Source organism: Mobula hypostoma, chromosome 1 (genome assembly GCF_963921235.1).
Source record: "Mobula hypostoma chromosome 1, sMobHyp1.1, whole genome shotgun sequence".
NCBI classification, from domain to species: Eukaryota; Metazoa; Chordata; class Chondrichthyes; order Myliobatiformes; family Myliobatidae; genus Mobula; species Mobula hypostoma.
Window position 1 is genome coordinate 23344026 of NC_086097.1, and position 23374 is coordinate 23367399.

At 40.0% G+C, this 23374-nt stretch overlaps 1 protein-coding gene across 24 annotated transcripts in view; it reads left to right on the forward strand.

Moving 5' to 3' along the window:
• The window catches only part of nrxn3a (neurexin 3a), a 2332164-nt gene that overhangs the window by 899704 nt on the left and 1409086 nt on the right, over window positions 1-23374 (forward strand). For 18 of the 24 annotated variants that reach the window (XR_010017469.1, XR_010017470.1, XR_010017471.1 and 15 more), the window contains 2 exons: window positions 272-475; window positions 14870-14896. Coding sequence is in view for 19 of the 24 variants with exons in the window: in XM_063044591.1 (XP_062900661.1) it covers window positions 272-475; window positions 14870-14896 (231 nt within the window). In the remaining 5 variants the exon portion in view is untranslated. The remainder of the gene's footprint in view (window positions 1-271; window positions 476-14869; window positions 14897-23374) is intronic. The other 6 variants (XR_010017474.1, XM_063044639.1, XM_063044768.1 and 3 more) reach the window with 1 other exon arrangement.

Here is a 23374-nt window from a genome sequence, read left to right on the forward strand (position 1 = left end):
CTGGTTGTCAGTTAGAATGTGTGTAAGAATATAATTAATAAGGTGTGAAGATATTACAGCGTTTTGCAACAAAATTGAATTCATTATGGTAGACAAGTTAACCAATTGGCCTGTTAAGTTTACACAATTCTTTCAACACTAGATGTAAATACCTACAGAAAAGTGAATCCCACAGTGGTGTATGGTAACATCTACATATGCTGATAATAACAAGAACAGAATAGCATAAGCTGTTGTCACCTCACGTCACCGTTTGACTTTTTCCCCACAGAGGCATCCATTCTCAGCTACGACGGCAGCATGTACCTGAAGATAGTCATGCCCTGGGTCATGCACACAGAAGCCGAAGACGTTTCCCTCCGCTTCATGTCCCAGCGAGCTTATGGCTTACTCGTGGCCACGACCTCGAGGGACTCAGCTGACACACTTCGCTTGGAGCTTGACGGAGGGCGAGTGAAGTTGACAGTCAACTTAGGTATTGTATGACACTTGACTGTGTGGCTGTCTAGCCTTTCATTGGTGATGGATCTGTTAACAATTTCTTGAATACAGTAAATACCTCCTAAAATTTGTTTCTTAAAATATTTATATTAATTTGTAAACGAATATTAATTTGAATGTTGTGTAAAATGTGCATGAAGTTATCAATCTGATGTAATTAAGTAATTCCAGACCTGTTAGATCTGAAATCCATGTTTAAATGGACCATCTTTTGAGCAAATATCCATGTTTTTGCATCATATCTGTTTGTACTGCCAAGTAAGCCACAGCAAATGTTTGGTTTTAAGAAAAAAAAAGTGTCAAAAAAATTACTCTGAGGCAGGTGCCTGCCAGTTTAAATCATTCTGATAATCCCGTTATAAATCTCCCTTGTAGAAGTGGAAATGCTGTGGCCTACTTAAGGTCAGTTTAATATAAAAATCTTTTATAAGAATACTTTGCAAAATTTGTGAAGTTTTTCTTTTTTTTACTCATTTTTGTTTTTGGTTAAGTTTGTGGTTTTAAAAATAAGTTTTAAAATTTAAACTTAATGCTTAACTTTTTTTTAATCAAAATGCTTCATGAGTCATCAGTCAAAAGATGGCTATCAACCCCTTCAAAGGCCTGAAGCCTGCGGCCCGCTTGGCAAACAGCCCTGAGAACAGAGAGCACAATCAAACCTGCAGCTGGATCGCTTTACCTCTCAGTCACCCAATTCTTTCCCCCTTGCCACTTCCTCATTGTCCCTTATAAATTGGAAAATTTTCTACTTGATGAATACAAGATTGAGCCAATAATCAGCATCGAAATAGTGTATTCTTTTTTAAAATATATTTCTGTGGTTCAAAGCTATTTCAAATCTCCACCATGAACCATTTATAATTAAGGAACAAGACATTATTTGTTAGAAGTATGTACGTGAATATTTGTAAATCAATGCTTCGAGGACATCGAACAAAGGCAGTAAACTTAAAACAAGTTGGGAATTTTAAAATGTGTAATTATTAAGCTTTTGAGGGATGCTCTCCTTTAAGAGCATTGATCTATTGATTTTTTAGACTAATTTGTCTGAAATAATAGTGGACAAAAAGACAGATATTGACCCAGATCTTCAAAGGAGAAGAAGTATGCAGCTTTACACCACATTCGCCCTGACACAGCCTCCTTATGTATAGCAAGCCTCGTTTGCTAATTGGTGAGGCCTATAATGTAGCAAAGAACATTTGTCACTGCAAATGTCAGACTCTGCCACTGAAACTCTCTGTAGTTTTGTCCATACTGGAGAAGAAGACTAGAGATCAAAAGGATTGTATGAGAGTGGATTTTAGCTGGCCTGGCCTATTTGAGACTGAGAAAGTGGACTTTAAGATGGTTGAAGGAAAGTATAGGGGAGGGGATGTCAGGTGTTTTTTTTAAGAGTAGTGGGAGCGTGGAATACTCTGCCAGTGGTGGTGGTAGAGGCAGACATATTAGAGGCACAAGAGACTCTTAGATAGGCACATGGATGAAAGAAAAATGGAGGGCTATTGATCTTAGAATAGGTTAAAAGATCAGCAGAAGACATTGTAGGCCAAAGGGCCTGTTCTGTGCTGTGCTGTTCTGTAGACTCTTACAAAGGGTGGTTGTAATCTGAAACACACTCTCTGAGTGGATGAAGGAAGCAGGTACTCCTATGACAATTAGGAAGTATCTGGATGAGCACTTCAATTGCCAAAGTTAAGGAGCAAGTATTAGTAAATGGAGTTTGTGTCTATTGGTAAGTGGTGGTCACCGTGGATGTGACTGGTCAATGGACCTTTGTCTTATACAAATCTATGAATCTTTGCTTGTAGTTCACAAGGCACAGCTGTGAGATCGGACACAGTAGTTCATTTCAGCGGTAACTGGTGTGCCATGAGTGGCGGCCATTTTCTGATGCAAAGGCCAGACAACACCAGTAAGCTGGTGAGCTCCATGAGGAGGAATTTCTTTAGCCAAAGGGTGGCGAATCTGTGGAATTCATTGCTACAGGTAGCTGTGGAGACCAATTCATTGGGTTGAGAGGTTCTTGTTTAATCAAGGTGCCAAAGGTTACAGGGAGAAGGCAGGAGAATGGGGTTGAGAGGGATATTAAATCAGCCATGATGGAATGGCGGAGCAGAGTCTGGACCGAATGGCCTAATTGTGTTCCTATTCTATGGGATGCCATGGGACTTGGTAACATTCCTGAGCGAATGCCTGGAGGTGGGAGTGAAGATGCTGGGAAGGGTGAGCTGTGGGCATACTATGTTGATACCTCAAGTGTGGCAACACGTGCACAATCTTCGTTGGCTGAATTTGGCATAAACGATGCATTTCACTAGATATTTCCATGTTCAATATGCATGTGACGAAAAAATGCTAATCTTTTATTTTTGTTAGATGGGTGGGCGTCCTAGGTAGGCACCTATGAACCTTAAATCACATTCCAATTAGGGGTTGTAATTACCACTGTTACAAATGATTTGCTGACCCCTCCCCCCCCCCCCCCGGAAGATCTGGGCCATTACCGTTTATTACCAAAGTGCAGTTTTGCAATTTGTTATCTGTTCAAGTATATAAATATTGCTACTTGATGAAATGCAATTGATTATCTTATTTAGTGCAAAAACATGGTGGATTTTTGAAAGACAAAGATTAGTACTGATTCTCTGTGGAAGGGAAGGGAAAGTGAAGTTTAATGCTGACCAGAATCCTATATATTCCAATAGAAATTTTACTGAACTCACCGTTGAGGTAAATTCATGAACATATTCAGTGACTAATTGTTTTCTCTCTCTCTCCAGTGCTGTCACTACCTCTATTTCTGGTCCTGTTGAAGCTTTCCTTCATCATTGTACCTTATTGTTTAGTGATTTTTGCCATCTAGTGGTCACTCTGTAACATAGCGGCTCTCTAAGGTAACCCCGGGTAAGTTGGATGCAGCATCTCAATGCAGCCAATTTGGATGACTGGGCTTAGTTTTCTACAGCAAAAAAAACAAAAATGGGAAAAAGTATAGTTTTGTTTAACAAGTATCGTTCCTAGTTGCCTTCAAAACACAAGAACATTGAATTCTCAGCTTGTGTTGCACTAGGCTCAATAAGTGTTCGGCATATGATTCAAAATAAATTTATTATCAAAATACATATATGTCATCATACGCAACCCTGAGATTTATTTCCTTGCAAGCATTCACAGTAGAACAATAAAATATAATAGAACCAATGAAAACTGTACACAGACTGACAAATATGAATTTGATACGACACATATGGATGATAGTGGGATAGTCATTTACAGTAATATTAATCATACAATTCTACCAATCTCAATTGTCTATATATTGCACATGACAGCAGAGTAGTGTTCACTGCTGTATATGATGGCAACTCGTTTTATCAAGACATTTTGTGCCAGTTTTTGTTTCTTGCAGAATCCCTGTCATCAAGTGTATTAAGGTAAAAACGGGATTAGAGATTTCCCAGCAAAGAGGAAAATCAAGTTTTATTAATACTCAAATTGTTTAACTGATAGTCTGCTCAATAAATATCAGAGATACATATACAAATTATGTCAAAGTTAGACCAATATAACGTTTGGACATTTTACAAAATCTATTGAGTCATAACATGCAGGATAGTTCTTGTACTCACTGCTAGACTTAGTGACGAGTATGTTCTTTTGCAGATCCTCTGTGAACTTATAAAATAAAGAAAGCCAAAAGCCTTAATTAATGAATTCAAATAGGTGCAAGAGAACTGATGCTTAGCCCATGATCCTCATAGCCAACCTGATGAATTGAAATAATTCACCCTGTTTCATCAGTAGGTTTAACTGTCAGAAGCATATACAATTAAGACAAAGCTAGAGCGACGTAACTAATAAACATTATCAAACCCATCGCGTCAATGAACTATGAGTGCAAATGCTGAGGAATCACTTTAAGTTTTGATCTGTCATCGTGCTCCATGGAATGGAGTAACCAGCAAGATCACAACTTTGACATTCATGTAGAAGGCCTGAGCCTGATGTCACTTAACAGAAAATGCTGTCACTTTCCAGAAAGTTTCTGCTGAAGGAATTATCACTCTTATTCATGTAATAGCAAAGTCACTGGCCTTTTTAAAATAAAAAAAAAATCAGTCAAATATCTCAGAATGCCAGCAAAACACATTTGATGAGACATGCCATCCCACTGAGTAGTTTCTAAACAGCCGAAGTTCATGCCTGTTCAAATTCATTTCTTTTGAATGAAACAGAAAGGGCTGCAAACAGCACCGTTTACAGGGAAGTGCTGAATCACAAAAGCCATTTCACAATTTTTCTGTTAAAGTATTTAACCCCAAGCTACCGTCAACTTTATGTGCAAAGACTGTGATGTCAATAATTCTGTTGTCATTATTTTTGCAAAATCGAATCAAAGAGTCATAAGGCAACACAGCATGAAAACAAACCCTTCAGCCCAATTTTTCCATACACAGGTGCCCCGCGAGGCTAGTCCATGTTTGGCCTATAACCTTCTAGACTTTTCCTATTCATGTGCTCATCCAAATATCTTTTAAATGTTATTATTGTATCCACCTTAACTAATTTCCCTGGCAGCTCATTCCAAATATGCACCATAAGACCATATAGGAGCAGAAGTAGGCCATTTGGCCCATTGAGTCTGCTCCACCATTTAATCATGGGCTGATCCAATTCTTCCAGTTATCCCCACTCCCCTGCCTTCTCCCCATACTCTTTAATGCCCTGGCTAATCAAGAACCTATCTATCTCTGCCTTAATTACACCCAATGACTTGGCTTCCACAGCCGCTTATGGCAACAAATTCTACAGATTTACCACCCTCTGACTAAAGTAATTTCACAACATCTCTGTTCTAAATGGACGTCCTTCAATCCTGAAGGATTAGGAGATCCCCTCTCATTCTCCTGGAAGAGCTGCCAGACGTTCCTCATACAGCAACCCTTTCATTCCGGGATCATTCATGTGACTCTTCCCTGAACCATCTCCAACGTTAGTATATCCTTTCTAAAATAAGGAGCCCAATACTGCACACAATACTCAGTATGGTCTCAGGAGTGCCTTATAGAGCCTCAACATCACATCCCTGCTCTTATATTCTATATCTCTAAAAATGAATGCCAATATTGCATTCGCCTTCTTCACCACTGACTCAACCTGGAGATTAACCTTTAGGGTGTCCTGCACAAGGACTCCCAAGTACCTTTGCACCTCTGCATTTTGAAATCTCTCTCCATCTAAATACTAATCTGCACATTTATTTCTTCTACTAAAGTGCATGATCGTGCATTTTCCAACATCGTATTTCATTTGCCACTTTCTTGCCCAGTCCCCTAATCTGTCTAAGTGCTTCTGCAGCCTTCCTGTTTCCTCCACACCAATCTTCATATCATCTGCAAACTTGGCAACAAAGTCTTCTATTCCATCACCTAAATCATTGATGTACAGTAGAAAAAGAAGCAGTCCCAACACTGACCTCTGCAGAACACCACTTGTCACTGGCACCCGACCAGAAAAGGATTCTTTTATTCCCTTTTTTCCCTTTAAACCTTTCACCTATCATCCTTAACCTATGATCTTTAGTTCTGGTCTCAACCCAAGCTCATTGGAACAAGCTTGCTCACATTTACCCAATCAATACCCCTCATAATCTTGTATACCTCTATCAAGTGTCCCCTCTTTATTCTACTTTCTAGGGAATAAATTCCTAACCTATTCAACCTTTCCCTAATACTCAGGTCCTCAAGTCCTGGCAACGTTCTTGTAAATGTTCTCCTTAGTCTTTCAATCTTTATTAGCTTGCTCTTTTAGTTTGGTTTAGGAAGTTGTGCCTTCAAGGAGTCTGACTGCAAAAGTAACTTACTTTCTGGAACTTGCATCAGTATTCTTATCACTTACTCCGTGGATCAATGCACACGCTGAAGCAGTTAGGGGCACTTTGGGATAGATAATGATAATTGCTTGGCTCATTTAATGAAAGCATGGGAGCAAAGTATCTGAACCATTGATTTTAACTGCAGTCACTCAGAGCGAGATGGTGCTGCAGAACATAATGTCATAAGTGGCCGCATTTTTTACCATAACATCTCTGAGCGATCTGAGTTAAATTATTTTGCAAAAATAATTAGACTTTTGTACCGCGTTTAAAATTCACTGCAGTGCTTGAAAAAATTTGATTTGTACGTCTTTGTTCTCTGCTTGCAAGGCCCCTTTTCCACATTTCCTACCTGGAAAAATCTTTGTAAGGAGCTTCCAAGGGCGGGGGGGGGGGGTTCATCCATGAGACATGAATCTTATTCTCTAGCTGTGAGTTGATATCCATAGAGAGCTAGAACCGTGAACAGACTTCCAATGATGAACTCTGAAATGAACAGGGTCCTTCTAGGAAAGCAATCTCTGTAGTTCATAACTGCCTTTAAAACCTTCAGTGGTTTTTAAGATCACAAAGATTCATATAATAGAATCAGAGCACAGAAAGATACCCTATTGGCTAACCTTGACCATGCCAAGTACTAATTCCATACGAGAATGGTTCCAGGAAAGAAATGGTAAACATATGAGGATTATATTAGGCCTCTTCTTATTCGAGTACTTGATCAAATGTCTTTGAAACACTGTGACTGTATGTGTGTCTTCCACTTCCTCTGGCAGCTTGGCCCAAGTAACCACCAGTCCTTGTATGCAAAACTCACCTCTCAAATCTCCTTTATTTATCTTGCATTGTGCCCTCTAGTTCCAGACTCATTTGTCCTGGCATAACAAATTTGCATCAGGGTCACATGAAGCCACGGAAGCAGGTGGTGGATGGTTGTATGAGCAGCTTATGCATATCACAAGCCCTCATTATGCGATCAATGACACCAGGCAGACAGCCTTTGAAGAGCATTGATAATGACTGGGGTCACCCGCCTTGTAAAGCCACTGCCCAGAAGAAGGCAATGGCAAACCACTTCTGTAGAAAAATATGCCAAGAACAGTCAGAGTGATGGAAAGACCATGATCACCCATGTCATACGACGTGGAACATAACGAATGAACAAACACACAAAGAGAAATCAATAATTTGGATAGCTGCATGTCCCAATTCTTATATTCAGTGTTTCGGGCTATGAAGGAAAGCTTGCTTTCTTCACTGTCCATTTTTAACAAGCCCTGAACTTCCACCATAATGACCCTCTGCTCCTCAGCACTCTTGAGGTCCATACCATTTAGACCATGGAACAGTACAGCACAGTGCAGGCTCTTCATCTCACAATGTCGTGCCGACCTTTTAACATACTCCAAAACCGGTCTAATCCTTCCCTTCCTCCTATTTTCCCTCATCCAAATTTCCTTCAGCCATTTACTCTATGTCTGACTGGAATTTGTTTTTTCAAAGTGCATTACCTTCATTCATTCATTCATGTGCTGTGTTGTATGATGTGGACAATCATGGTCTTGACCATGACCGTTCTTGGCAAGTTTTTCTGCAGAAGTGGCTTGCCTTTGCCTTCTTCTGAGCAGTGTCTTTATAAGATGGATGACCCCAGCATTTATCAATACTCTTCAGAGACTGTCTGCCTGGCATCAGTGCTCGCATAGCCAGGACAAGTGATGACATTACCTTACGGTAGTCTGAGTTCCATCTGCCAGCAGGCCATCAAACTTTCCAGCTGACCTATGTACTGCTGTATTCTTACACAATCATCTTTGCTCTCTACAACTCCACCAATTGTTGTCTCTTCTGCAAACTTAACAATCAGATAACATGTACAGTATATTATACGGCTTACAAACAACAGAGGTCCCAGCCATGATCCTTGTAGTACCCCACTTGTGACTAGCTTCCAATGAGAAAAACACCCATGCACTGTTACCTTCTACCTTCTGTAATCCAAGCCAGTTTTGGTTTCTGTTTGTCAACAGGCCTCAGATTTCTTAGACCATATGACCATAAGATATAGGACCAGAATAAGGCCATTTGGCCCATCAAAACTGCTCTGCTATTTCATCATCGCTGATCCATTTTCCCTCTCAGCCCCAATCTCCTGCCTTCTCCCCATATCCATTCATACCCTGACTAAACAAGAATCTATAAACCACTGCCTTAAGTATGCCCAATACCTTGTGGCAAAGAACTCCACAGATTCACCACTCTCTGGCTAAAGAAATTCAAATCAAATCACATCACATCAAGTTTAATTGTCATTCAGACCATATATCGATATAGCCGAACGAGACAGAATTCCTTCATGGCCAAAGTGCAAAAACATACATGCGCATTCAAAATAATGAGAAAGGAAAAGAAAAAGATCATATTCACAGAAGAAAACACATTTTCTGTCTAAGACCCTGACCAACAAGTCTTGCAAATTGATAGTTCCCAGCAGTCCAGCCTGTAATTCCACTGATCCAACACAAGAGGGCAGCACTGACAGGAGTGCCCATCCCAAGCTCGAATGCCATGCTACAACGCAAGCCACAGCTTGAGGCCTAGTCCTCGCTACAAGTGAGGCGACACTGCAGCCTTATTGTCTGTCTTGCCACCAAACAAGGGAAGAAGGCCTGTGGCAAGCAATGTCGAACAAAGTCTTGCAATCACAAAAGAAACGTCCAAGACAGTCACTCACGGTTTCACTATAAGCTGTCTTCGCGCCAACTCAAAGGCACCAACTCCGGTGCCTCCAAGTAGCAGGCAGCAGCGTAGTCTGCACCCAGGTCAGCTCTTCCGAACCCAATCTAGCTCCTCCTGCAGCCCGACATCCTGACTCGTCTCGCCTTCCTCAGCCCGACAGCCCAACACGACTCCCTCTCCCCATGCCTGAGTCGATTCTCTCGGTCCATCTGGCCAACTCACCTTCTCTGTACCGCTGACTGGTTCTTACGACACCCCGACCGCCTACTCCAAACAATGAGCAGCTCACTGATGCAACAGATCTGCTGTATGCATAGTTACTGAAGTCAAGAATAGTCTTATAATGTATAAAAACACATTTAGCAAGGAAAAAAAAACCTTTGGTTGCCCCCAAGAGGCTGCTGCGTGTGTTCGCATCTCTGTTCTAAAAGTATGCCCCCTCTATTCTGAGGCTGTGTCCTTTGGTCTTAGACTCCCCCACCATAGGAAACATCCTCTCCTCATCCACTCTGTCAAGGCATTTCAACATTTGATACGTTTCAATGAGGTCTCCCCTCATTTTTCTGAATTCCTGTGGGTAGAGGCCTAGAGCCTCGAATGTTTGTGCCTTATGCCTTAACCTTCAAATTTTAAAGCTTCTCAAAGTAAATTTATTATCAAAGTACCTATATATCACAATTTTCTTACAGTAGATACAAAGAAACACAATAAATCAATAAGAAAACTATTCACAAAGACTGACGAGCAACCAATGTACAATGCTATCATACAAGCATAATACAATTATGCTGATGAGCTGCATTCCCACCAGAATCAGCCATGATCCTTATGGAAGAGAAGAACAAATGTGAAGGGCCGAATGTCTATTCTTTCTTGTACTTATCCATGTTTTAGAGTCATAAAATGCTACAGCACAGTAGCCCATCTAGTCCATGCCAACCTGACCTTCAGCTTGTCTCATGTACCTGCACCTGGACCAGAACCCGCCAAGCCCCTCTCATCCACGTGCCTGCCTGAAGTGTTACAATTGAAACTGTTTCTGCCACTTCCACTGGCAGCTCTTCTCGTACTCACATCCACCTTCTGAGTGAAGTAGTTCCCCCTCAGGGTCCTCTTAAATATTTCACCTTTCAGGTTTCAAAGTAAATTTAATTATGTACATGTCTTGTACATATGTACGTAGTACATGTCACGTACATATGCTACCCCGAGATTCATTTTCTTGCAAGCATGCGCAGTAGAACAAAGAAATACAATAGTATCATTGAAAAAACTACACGTAGAGACTGACAGACAATAATGTGCAAAAAAGGCAAGCTGAACAAACACTGTACAAGATACACAACATAATAACAATAAATAAGTAATAAATAATATTGAGAATATGAGTTGTAATGTCTGGGTTCTGGGCCAGCATCCCATGTTGAACCTTGTTAAAAGCCTTTTCCCTAGTAGTAGTCTTCAAATCCCTTCTTGAACACATCTCATGAGACCCAATCCATTGATCATACCAGCCAATATTGAGAAAGTAAAAAAAAACACAACCTTGTTGCTTTTGCATCTTTTGCAAGCTGCCTACATAACTGTTCTTCTGATTCTCCGACTACTATAAAGACGAGCTTTACTTCTCACATGTACATTGGAAACACGCAGTACAGTGAAATGCATCATATGCATCAACGATCAAAACAGTTCCAAAATGTGCAGGGGGCAGGCAGCTTGCAAGTTTTGCCCACAATTTACTAATATATATCTTTGGAATGTGGGAAGAAATTGGAGTGTCTGGAGGAAATCCACAAGGCCATGAGGAGATAGTGCTAACTCCCTACAGACATCAGTGGGAATTGAACCCAGGTCGCTGGCACTATAAAGCAATACACTAACTATGCTACTGTGCTGCCGCTTGAAAGAGATTATTATATATGATAATCCCATCAATGTGATTTTGCTTATTACTTAGTTTTATCTATATGGAACCTCTTTGGATGAAACCTTCAGTATATCCTCCTTTAGTACCGTCACAATACTGTTCAGCATTGCCACACGCCCCCTCTGCCTGAGGACTGCCCTCCATCTCAGCTGAACCTACGATAGCCCCAGTCATTCCTGCCCTTCCCACAGCCACTTTGCCATAATTGTAATAAAATCATAATACCATGTGACAGTGAGCTCTTATTGCTGGACTGCAAAGTGCCTTGAGGAAGGACAATTTCTGTTTTATATTATACCTATTATAAGGCCATGTATTTGGTTTGGATTAGTCACAACTTTAACGACTGGCAGTACAGCTTTGAAAGACCAAATGACCTATTTCTATTCTTAGTAACACGCACACAAAATGCAAGAACAGAGGCCCCAACCTGGGGTGAATGGAGTTAGTGGCAGATAAAATGTTGGGAACCTCTGTGCTGGAGGAACTCAGCAGGTCAGGCAGCATCTATGGAGAGGAGTAAAGAGCCAACATGTCAGGCTGAGATCCTTCATTATGCCAGGATGGGAAGCTAGAGTAAGAAATTGGGAGGAAGGGAAGGAGTACAAGCTGGCAGGTGATTGGTGAGACCAGGTAAGGGGGAAGGAGGATGAAGTGAGAGCTGAGAGGTGATAGGTAGTGCTGTTGCGTGAATGAAATCAGCGGAGAGAATTACAGGCAGATTCAAAGCAGCTTCTTTATTCAACAAAACAAGGCACAGCAGGTATCACATGGAGACGCCCTTGGTGGAAAGGTCTACTGGCCCAATGAAGGGCTCGATATTTGTTTGCTAAACACAAAGGGCAATTCCATATTTACAAGGTATAGACAATGCTTTCTTTTGAAGCTACATAACAAACTTCACACCTTCTGATTCGCATCCATCCCACAGACGCCAGTCTCGTCTGTGGACTGGGATTCACAGCTTTTAGGAATGCATTGTTCCGAATTAAATCCACAATACATTTTCAAGGAACAGAAGACTGGTAGCCAAAGCCATTCACTAAATGTAAATGACCTAAACCCAAAAATCACTCTAACGGATGGGAGAGGTAAACGGCTGAACAGGAAGGAATCTGATAGAAGAGGAGAGTGGACAATGGGAGAAAGGGAAGGAGAAGGGGCATCAGAGGAAGGTGATGGGCAGGTGAGGAGAAAGTAAGGGGTAAGAGGGTAGCCAGAATGGGGAATGGAAAAGAGAGATTGGAGGAGGTTAATTATTATTCCTATCTCTATTAGTATTTCATTGTTTCTGTTCTGCTGCGTTGCTGTTTATGATAATTAGATGCAAATTTTATTCGTAGCACCACTGACCCCTGAATTATTGATTCCTGATAGGAATGACCCCCTGAGATTTTATTAATATTAAATGAAGCATCTCCCAATTGATGCCCTGTCTGGAATCAGGCATATAAAGAAATATTAAATAAATATTCGTTCTTTGTTCTTTCCTGATCCAGCAGTAAGAGGTATTTGCAAACAGAGGAAATGCTATGTATATGTTAAAAGTTATTTTTTTAAAAATAGCTATTTTATTGGAAAACTCATTAATCACTTAATAAAACACAGAAGGAAAGAAGAATACCAATAAACCAACCTGATAAAATGCAGCACAGAACCCCAGGTGTCTGATACATGCTTCTACAATCATCTCTCGCTCTCTCATGTCAGTCTCTCTTAGCACTGCTTGCAACCCCAGCCTAAGATTCCTCACTTGCTCAAATGAGTAGCCCCTTTTTGTTAATGCCTTTCAGAACCTCATTCCTACAAATCTTCCATTCAGTCGTGTTACCAGTCTGTATCTTCTTATCCCTTGTAACCTCTGCCAGGCACCTAACTTAAAAGCAGAGAGAGCTGAAGCGCATACTTTCCACCATTATCTCGCCTCAGAGCTGTGTATTTCTGCAAGTTCTCAAAACATTAGACACAAATAGGGTCGGCGCTAAAAACATACCACCATTATAACACGGGCAACAAGGGTTCAATTCCCACCACTGCCTGTAAAAAGTTTGTATGTTCTCCCTATGACCATGTGGGTTTGCTCCAGGTGCTCTGGTTTCCTCCCAAAGACCTAAAAGCTAGTAAGGTAATTGGCTATAAAACATTACCACATTACAAACTGACGCCATGTTGTCTTACAACCACCACTTTGGTATGTTTCAAAGAGAAATCAAATATGACTTCTGGATATTTTAATTTTCTCCCCACAAGGTGACTGGGCAGAAAATAGTCATCAAGTGTTGTTGAGTCAGTTACCAGTATAGATCAATGTCACATTCATTCGCAAGTCACTCAAAATACATACTCATAAGGGTCCTGTTTCACTTCCCTGTTCATTATTTGAAAATGTTCTTTAAGTGTACGTAAAAATGTTTTCTATATTGCTAATATCTTGCTCAGATTTAGTCTAGAGTACATCAGCAAAATGGATGCTTTAAAGATGAAAAGTTGGAACTGCAAACACTGAAGACATTCACTTCTCATCAAAGGGCCCATACCATCTCTTGTTCCATCCAACTAACACATTAATTTTCAGAACTGCTCTCTAAACTGGCCATTTTTGACTTGAAATTAAGATACAGTTGGTTATCCGTGATGTTTTTTCAGGATAGGGACAATACAATGATGAAGGAAACCCATTATTCCCCAAAAAGGTATCGCGGCCTCTGTATGGTGATTGTGCCGAATGGTCCGTGGCTGTTTGCACCCACTTTTCTGTTGCGGTTGACGACACATGACAAACCTGGCCATGTGAAACTGAACCCAGATTGTCGACTCTCTCCCGTACTGTTGCTCAAGAATTTCTCTGCACATATCTGGTTTTCTTGGGGCTTGACTGATCTCAAATTTTATTTTGTAAAGCACAACAAGACAATATTGTCAATTTGTAATGTCTAAAATGAGAGAAGTATTGGCTCCCTACTTTAATTGGATGAATAATTACAACAAATTAAACCTGTGATATGAAAATAAATCTTTTTACAATGACCAAAGTGAGCTGAGGCCATCTGATAAATAAGGATGATGCTTCATAATTGGTGTCTATAATTTTGTACCTTTACATTTTTTAATAAAAATTGTCTTTTTTTATTGGTCCTGATTTCACTATGTGAAAAGTATCAGCAAAATTTGTACTATCCTCAACAGATTCATATTTTTCTGCTTTAATCCTGTACTTTTTACTGAAATTCTTGAGAAACCTGATAAATACTCAGAGATCACTGCTCCTACCAATGTGCACCGCTCACCCATCTTCTTGCCAAATACTGTTGTCCATCTCTTCTCAGTGTATTTGATAGACTAGTTGGTCATGAGCGTGTGCAGTAGTTGGGCCAGTCTATCTTTGGGACATGCAATTGGAACAGTCCCCCCACTGGATCTTGGCTGAGTTTTCACATGGCTAGTTGTTTGCAAGTGGCCATTTTATGAAAAAAAAGAGGTGGTGGTGGGAGAGTGAGGGTGAGAGAAGAGTTTGGGGGTAAAGATATGTTGACACCTATTCTAAAATTAACATAGGCTTCTGCTTCTGCAGTGGTTTTTGAAAGTGAGTATAAGGTAATGTGAAAAAAATGTGTAAGACTATTGTTGTATGAGAATAACCAGTTTATGTTTGGGTCTCATTTTTGTAAAGATACTTGCATATGTGAAGTGAAGTGTAAAGTAAAATGGCCACCTTCTTGCGTGTGTCTGTCCCCGGAAGGGTGGACTTATTGTTATTGGATGTCTGCAGCTGTTACCTTGAAGGATGCGATTTCATCTTTCATTTATTCTTCCCCGTCTAGACTGTATCAGGATTAACTGTAACTCCAGTAAGTTATTGTTCAAGTTTCATTTTGTTCTTAATGCTTTTATCATGTTTAAAAAAATTTAATATGTATGTTGTTATGTCTTTAGAAACACTGGGGAAAACTGGCAAGGTTGACTTTCTGAAAATGCATAAAGTTAATTTAAAATAATCCACAGTCAAATCACATTTAACAAATACCAATTAAAATGTGTAAAATTTTATTTTATCTATCACCTTGATACAGAACAGTAATTTAATTCTAAATATTCTTAGTGAATATGGGAGTTAATTAGGGTTACCTGATGCTAATCAAGCTATTCTTAAATCTCAAATTATTGCCAAGTGTTTTGTCAGCAGCAGGGTACGGTTTAATGGTATTTGACTGTTCTAGTAACTGCCTGCATGTTTTCAATGGTCAGGGGAGTCATGTGATTAAAATGCTTCTATAGTCACAAAGGAAATAAGGGGAAAATCCATCAACGAGCAAATATGGGGCTATTTTATTGGAGGTTCGAGAGGTTTGTAGTGTAGATTTACCCATGTCTAGATGACCCAGTGAGAAACTAACAGTCAGAAATTTTACAGTTTCTCTGTGTCTCCAAGGTCACTTACTGTATTGTATTCAATGATGCCTTTGCAAATAGGAGAAACCTAACAAGACTGTTAGTCAGAAATAAAGATGAGTCCACAGTCTGTGTGCACTGTGTGAGGTGTTAAGTGTTTACATTAGCCAGTCTGTTCTTATTTACCGTTACATGGCAAGCATAAATAATCCAGGTAGGCAGCAACTGCTTATTTTCCAACAGAGTAGCTTGTACATAGTCAAAAGTCCTTTTCACTATCTAGACTGTAAGGTAAGTATTCTGCTGCTGGATCTTCAGAGAAAATTACTGTTCTTAAGTTGCTGTTCTGTTTACATTTGTGTCAGGCTTTTTCGTTATTAGAGCTCCATGTTGGCTTTTTGTGCTGAACATTCAGATTCACTTCATTAGATCATAAATATTCCATTCCTAAACAAATCACTGCATCTCAAACTACAAAGAAATTACTAACTATTCTTTAATAATATCGGTAGTCCTTTCTGTTTATTTACACACTAGATGTGAATATCATGGATAATTTATTGTCTCAGTATGGAAGAAGCAATTAAGAATCTACCACATTGCAGGGTCTGGGGTCATATATGGAACATATTCTAAAGGGGAACATTGAATCAGTTGGGTTTTTACAGCAATCAATTAATTTCAGTTACCATCAATGAGAGCAGCTTTTTAAAAAAATAAAATTCCAGATCTTAAAAAATCCCAGCTGCCATTGTGGATTTCAATCCCACTTCTTTGAATCAGTAGACCATAACACTAGCTTCTAGTCAAGCTGCTTAACCTCTACAGTGATAATTTATTCTTTATAAATCCAGGGAGGGAGAGAGAAAACCAGAAATGCAAGAGATTCTGCAGATGCCGGAAATCCAGAGCAACACAAACAAAATGCTGGAGGAACTCAGCAGGTCAGGCAGCATCTGTGGAAATGAATAAACAGTCGATGTTTCAGACTGAGATCCTTCATCTGTCCTGATGAAGGGATTCGGCCTGAAACGATGGCTGTTTATTTTCCTCCATAGATGCCGCCTGACCTGCTGAGGAAACCTGAAAATGTAGACCAGTCAGTCAGTGGTAGGAAGAATGCTAGAATCTAACATTTGAGAAGTGAGAACAAAACATTGAGGAATAAAACAAGGACTGGACAGAGTCGATACGAATTGAGGGAAATTGAGTTGAGTTTATCAGACTTGTTTGCCTTCATCTATTCTGATAGTTGCAACTATTTGGACTTTCAATAAAATGCCACATGACTATTAAACATAATTAGAGCACACTGTATAAGGGATATAGCTCTCTACTCACTGGATTTTAGAAGAATGAGGGGGTGATTTCATTGAAACCTATCGAATAGTAAAAGGCTGAGATAGAGTGGATGTGAAAAGGATATTTCCAATAGTGTGAGAGTCTAGGACAAGAGGGCACAGTCACAGAATACAAGGATGTTCCTTTAGAACAGAGATGATGAGGAAATTCCTAATGACACGAGGATCAAATTTAATGGGTCCAAAGTTTGCTGATGATTCAAAGTGTGCTGGTGTGCCTCAGTGGAGCTTGAGCAGGAGACCAAGTGCACCGTATAGATAGATTCAGTGAAAGTGCAAGGACATGACAGCTTGAATATAACCTGGAAAATTGGATGATGTGAGATCGGCCATTTTGGTAGGAGTGAAAATGAAAGCAGAGGCTTTTTTAAACTAATTTGTGCACAGATTTCCAGCGATAGTTGATTTCTGGGATGCTGGGATTGTCTTATGATAATAAATTAATCAAATTAGGCCTCTATTTTCAGTGTAGAAGTAAGAGGGCCGATTTAATTAAAACAATCAAAAGACTTGTGCAGCTGATGTGGGAATAACGTTTCCTGGCTGCAGTGCTTAGAACCAGGAGCAGCAATCTCAAAATATTAGGTCAGCAATTTAGTGGAGAAGTAAGAGATTTTTTCATTCAAGGGCAGAAAATTCTCTTTTTGCACTATTTATTTATTTTTCTAACGTATATGAATTTTTGTTTCTTGCAATGCTGTGGCAAAACTTATGTCAGTGATAATCAACCAGATTCTGATTCTAAAGTTTTCTGCCTGACAATGCTGTGGAGGCTCAGTCACTGAGGGTATTCAGGGCACAGCCCCGTGGATTTTAGATAGCTGCTCCAGGGTTCCGATCTGAGGACTCAGTTTTGGTTCGGAATCCTGTTATTCATGTCAATTATTTGCATGATTTTGTATTTTTTCCTTCCACTTATGCATCGAGTGTTGGTCTTTTACCTTTAATCTTTTTTGCTTTAAATGGCTTCTTTGCTTTGCTTTGTGGCTACCTGTGAGCAAGCAAATTTCAAGGTTGTACATTCTTTGATAATAAACATGCTTGAATCTTGAGTGTTAGTGTGGATCATATTTCAACTAAGCTATCAGTGGGATCACACTTGGAGTATTGAGTGCAGTTCAATTTTTTACAGAGAAATGTTTACAGAAAAAAATGACAAAGATGTTACTGGGACTTAAGAGATTGAGTCCATAGGACCATAAGATATAGGAGCAGAAGTAGGCCATTCAGCCCATCGAGTCTGCTCCGCCATTCATTCATGGGCTGATCCAATTCTTCCAGTCATCCCCACTCCTCTGCCTTCACCTCACACCCTTTGATGCCCTGGTTAATCAAGAACCTATCTAATTCTGCTTTGAATACACCCAATGACTTGGCCTCCACAGCCGCTCGTGGCAACAAATTCCATAGATTTACCACCCTCTGAATAAAGTAATTTCTCCGCAACTCTGTTCTAAATGGATGTCCTTCATTTATGAGTCATGAGGAAGGGCAAGATGGACCGGGGCTTCTTTATACCCCCTGAAACACAAGAGAGGTGACCCATAGGGGTATTTAAAATCATGAGCATAGGTTCTTAATCGGTGTGTATAACGTCATGTAGGTAGTGTGGATAGACACTGATTGGTTCCAAAGGTGAAGAGGCTTATACAAGAGGGCATAATTTTAAGGTGATTGGAGGAAAATACAGGGGAGATGTCTGAAATAGTTTTTTTTTTACACGGAGTGGTAAGCACGTGGAAAGTCCTGCCTGGGGCAGTGGTAGAGGCAGGAACATTAGGGACATTTAAGAGTCTTTTAGATAGGCATATGGATGATTAAAAATGGAGGACAATGTGGGAGGGAAAGGATAGATTAATTTTGGAATAGGTTAAAAGATCGGCACAACATTGTGGCCGAAGGGTCTGTACTTTGCTGTTCCAAGTTCCGTTGCGGAGCATAGATAAGGTGAATAGTCACAGTCTTTTCCCCAAAGTGGGAGGGGGGGAGGTGAGTCTAAAGCTAAAGGGCATAGGTTTACGGTGAGAGGGGAAAGATAAAAAAATAAGTATCCTGAGAGGACATTTTGAAGTGACCAGCAGGTGGTGAGTATATGGAATGAGATGCCAGAGGAAGTGGTAGAGATGGAAAAATTACAACTTTAAAATGCATTTACACAGACACATGAATAGGAAAGGTTTAGATGGATATGGGCCTAACGCAGGTAAATATGACTAGTTCAAGCAGACAAGATGGTTGGCATGGATGGGTTGACCAAAATTCTGTGCTCTTGTCCTATAACTCTATAGCCATATATTAAGGGGATTGTGAGATATATTGTTCATACAGAATAGTGGGAATCAAGAAGGAAATCAGCCTTACTTGGCGAATGACTGGGAAAATGAGAATTACAGTCAGCTGCATCTTTGATTCTTAATTTGCACTGCCTATAAAAAGTATTCACTCCCCTTGGAAGTTTTCATGTTTTATTGTTTTACAACATTGAATCACAGTGGATTTAATTTGGCTTTTTGACACTGATCAATAGAAAAAGACTCTCTTCTGTCAAAGTGAAAACAGATTTCTACAAAGTGATCAAAATTAATTACAAATATAAAACACAAAATAATTGATGGCATAAGTATTCACCCCCTTTAATATGACACACCAAATCATCACTGATGCAGCTATTTGGTTTTAGAGGTCACATAATTAGTTAAGTGGAGATCACCTGTGTGCAGTCAAGGTGATTGTTGTAAAAATACACCTGTGTCTGGAAGGTCCAACTGCTGGCGAGTCAGTATCCAAGCAAAAGCTACACTGTGATGACAAAAGTACACTCCAAGCAACTCCATGAAAAGTTTATTGAAAAGCACAAGTCAGGAGATGGATGTAAGAAAATTTCCAAGTCACTAAATATCCCTTGGAGTACAGTTAGTCAACCATCAGGGAATGGAAATAATATGATTTAGCTGTAAATCTGCCTAGAGCAGGCCATCTGCAAAAACTGAGTGACCATGTAAGAAATGGACTAGTGAGGGAGGCCACCAAGAGACATATGACAACTCTGGAGGAGTAACAAGCTTCAGTAGCTGAGATGAGAGAGAATGTGCATACAACAACTGTTGCCTGGGTGCTTCACCAGTTGCAGCTTTATGGGAGAGAGGCAAAGAGAAAGCCACTGTTGGCAAAGAAATCTCACATGAACTCTCATCTAGGGTTTTCCAGAGGCATGTGGTAGATTCTAAAGTCAGCTGGAAGAAGGGTCTATGGTCTGATGAAACCATAATGGAGCTTTTTGGCATCAAACTAAATGCTGTGTTTGGCATAAGGCAAACACTGCCCATCATCAAAAACTCACCATCCCTACCATGAAGCGTGGTGGTGGCTGCATCATGCTGTGGGGATGCTTCATTGCAGCAGGCCCTGGAAGGCTTGTGAAGGTAGAGGGTAAAATTAATGCAGCAAAATACAGGGAAATCCTGGAGGAAAACCGGATGCAGTTTGCAAGAGGACTGCGACTTGGGAGATTTGTTTGCCAGCAAGACGATGACCCCAAGCGTAAAGCCAAAGCTACAAAAGATTGGCTTAAAAACAACTAAGTTAATGTCCTAGAGTGGCCAAGTCAAAATCCAGACTTCAATCCAATTGAGAATTCGTGGCTGGACTTGAAAAGGGCTGTTCACTCACAATCCCCATGCAATCTGGCAGAACTTGAACAGTTTTGCAAAGAAGAATGGGGAAAAATTGCAGTGTCCAGATGTGCAAATCTGATGGAGACCTATCCACACAGACTCAATAGCTGTAATTGCTGCGAAAGATGCTTCTACTAAATACTAACTTGAAGTGGTGAGTAATTATGCAATTCATTATTTTGTGTTTAATAATCGTAATAAATTCAGACCAATTTGTTTTCACTTTGACAGGAAAGAGTCTTTTTCTGTTGATCAGTGTCAAAAAAGCCAAATTAAATCCATTGTGATCCAAAGTTGTAAAACAATAAAACATGAGAATTTCCAAGGGGAGAGAATACTTTTTACAAGCACTGTATATTGGCTAAGTGTTATTATTTTAGTTTGGCTGTAAGATATAGTAGCAGAATTAGGCAATTTTGCCCATTATGTCTGCTCTGCCATTTCATCATGGCTGGGTTTGTTTAGGATAACGGGAAAGTTGGGGAATGTGGTAGAGTTCTTCTGGTTGTGAATAAAAATGCGTGCAGTAATTGCCCCACAGTTATGTTTGCTTTTTCATGTTCACTCTGTTGATGTCAGAGGAAATGATTCAGAGGAGATTATGACTAACCTATCTCTTAGATAGGCACATGGATGAATTAATAATGGAAGGTTGCATGGGAGGGAAGGGTTAGACTGATGCAATAGATTTAAAGGTTGGTACAACATAGAGGGCCAAAGGGTCTGTACGGTGCTGTAGTGTTTTATGTTTTAACGGCTTTCTTCATGACCAAAGGAAAGTTCCTCTGCCCATAGCTGCAGGACATAAAAGGAAATCCCTAGCGTTCCCAGAAGGATTTCAGTCACTGATTCCTACCATGCAAATAGATTTGCATTCAGTGACACCTCTTGTATTCTGCGGCCATTTCTTTGCCATCTATTGATCATCAGCTATTCAAGTACTTGAGGAACCCATAACCTTGGCAATTGGAACAAATAGGTGGCTGTGATCTACTTTAAAAGTGATTGATTTTGAAGCAGTCCAGCTTTGATCTTGGATCTGGTAGCTAGTTCACAGAACAAATGGAAATTAATACAATTAGTTCCTTGGAGGGAAGTAATGTTTGAATGCTTCTGATGGCTGTTTTATTTTATTGAAACTAGAGGCCCTTAAAACCTCCTAGATATCAGCTCCCTTTGGCAATATAACCATTTATAGCAAATAATAATTCACATAAAGTAAAAGACCTTCAACATTTTTGAAATATTGTGCAAAAAATCATGAACATCACCAAGTCCTTCATTGTAATTTTTGAATTTATCAAGTTGCTGGACTTCAGACAGACAATTATTTAGATGGTGTGTTTAACTCTTTTATGAAGCTTTGGCATGAAGTTTGCAGTCATCAGACATATAAGATGAATTGCTACCTTCTTCCCCAGGCCTTCAAGATTGACGATAACTTGATTTTGGTTTTGTTAACAGTACGAGCCATTGATTTGACTGGATGCCAGAGAGAACAAGGTATCTTTAGGATAACTGGAGCTCAAAGAAATGCATCTGGATATAGATGAAGTTAGCAGAGTGTGGGGACATTTAGAACAAGTTTCCTCCTCAGCTGTGCAGATATCTGTTTTCATTTAAAATAGATAAGACACGTTGGTATGGTTGGTATTTCTTGGTTATTCTGCTAAACCTTTACACTGGCAGTAAGCTGCCATCTTAAACTGTTGTGGTAAAACAGTGCCTTATTCCATATGTGTAAGGTAGATTTCTTCTTCTCTGATCTCCTTTTTCTCCTTTAATGTTCACAGGTTCCATTTTACCCAATTACAATTTGCTGTAGTTTGAATTAATACCTCTCAGAACAGAGGAGTGTCCTTTTAGAATGGAGATGGGGAGGAATTTCTTTTGTCAGAGAGTGGTGAATCTATGGAATTCGTTGCCACAAGCAGCTGTGGAGACCAAGTCTTTGTGTATATTTAAGACAGAGGTTGATAGATTCTTGATTGGTCAGGGTGTGAAGGGATCAGGGGAGGAGGCAGGAGATGGGGCTGAGGGGAAAAATTGGATCAGCCATGATGAAATGGCAGAGCAGACTCAATGGGCCAATGGCCTAATTCTGCTCCTATATCTTGTGGTCTTAATGCCACCCAAGATCAGCACTGGAAAAAACTTCATGTGACGTTCTCTTACTCTATGAATCATTTAAGCAGTGCAACTTACTCCATCAAACAATTTCCCTTTCAGAGCAGTATCAAAATGTACTTTCTCCTTGCTGCAGGGTCAAAAATGTATCATTGTGTTCTCTCTCCTCCTTGCAAATTGTCAGAAGCATTCAACATAGAAACGAATCATTTGGGCAATTGTTATGTATTTCATTTGTTGGGGTCTGGGCATTTCTGGTAAGGCCAGCAATTAATTCCTGTCCCTGACCAACCCTTGATGGTGCTAAGTGAGCAACCGGCTGAAACTATGAATTCAGAACAAATGGAGAAAGCATTTAAGAGTCAACACTTAGAGTAGCACTGGTATCAGATACAAGCTAGATTGGATAAAGAGGGCAGATTTTCTCTCTTGAAGAACATTAATAACTAGATGAGTTTTTTAATGACAGTTTGATGTTTTCTTGTGGTCATCATTCCCAAGCCTAATAGCTCGAATTGTAAATTCCAAGTTACTCGCAAGATTTAAATTTCATATTTGCTTCCACCACTTCCCCTGGCAGCCTGTTCCAGGCACCTTTCAGAGAGGAGGTACAGGAGCCTGAGGATGCACTCTCAACGTTTTAGGAACAGCTTCTTCCCCTTCACCATCAGATTTCTTGGGGGTCCATGAACACTAAATCACTATTTTGCTCTTTGTGCTGTAATTTATATGCTTTGTGTATTGCACTGTAATTCTGTTACAAAACAAATTTTAT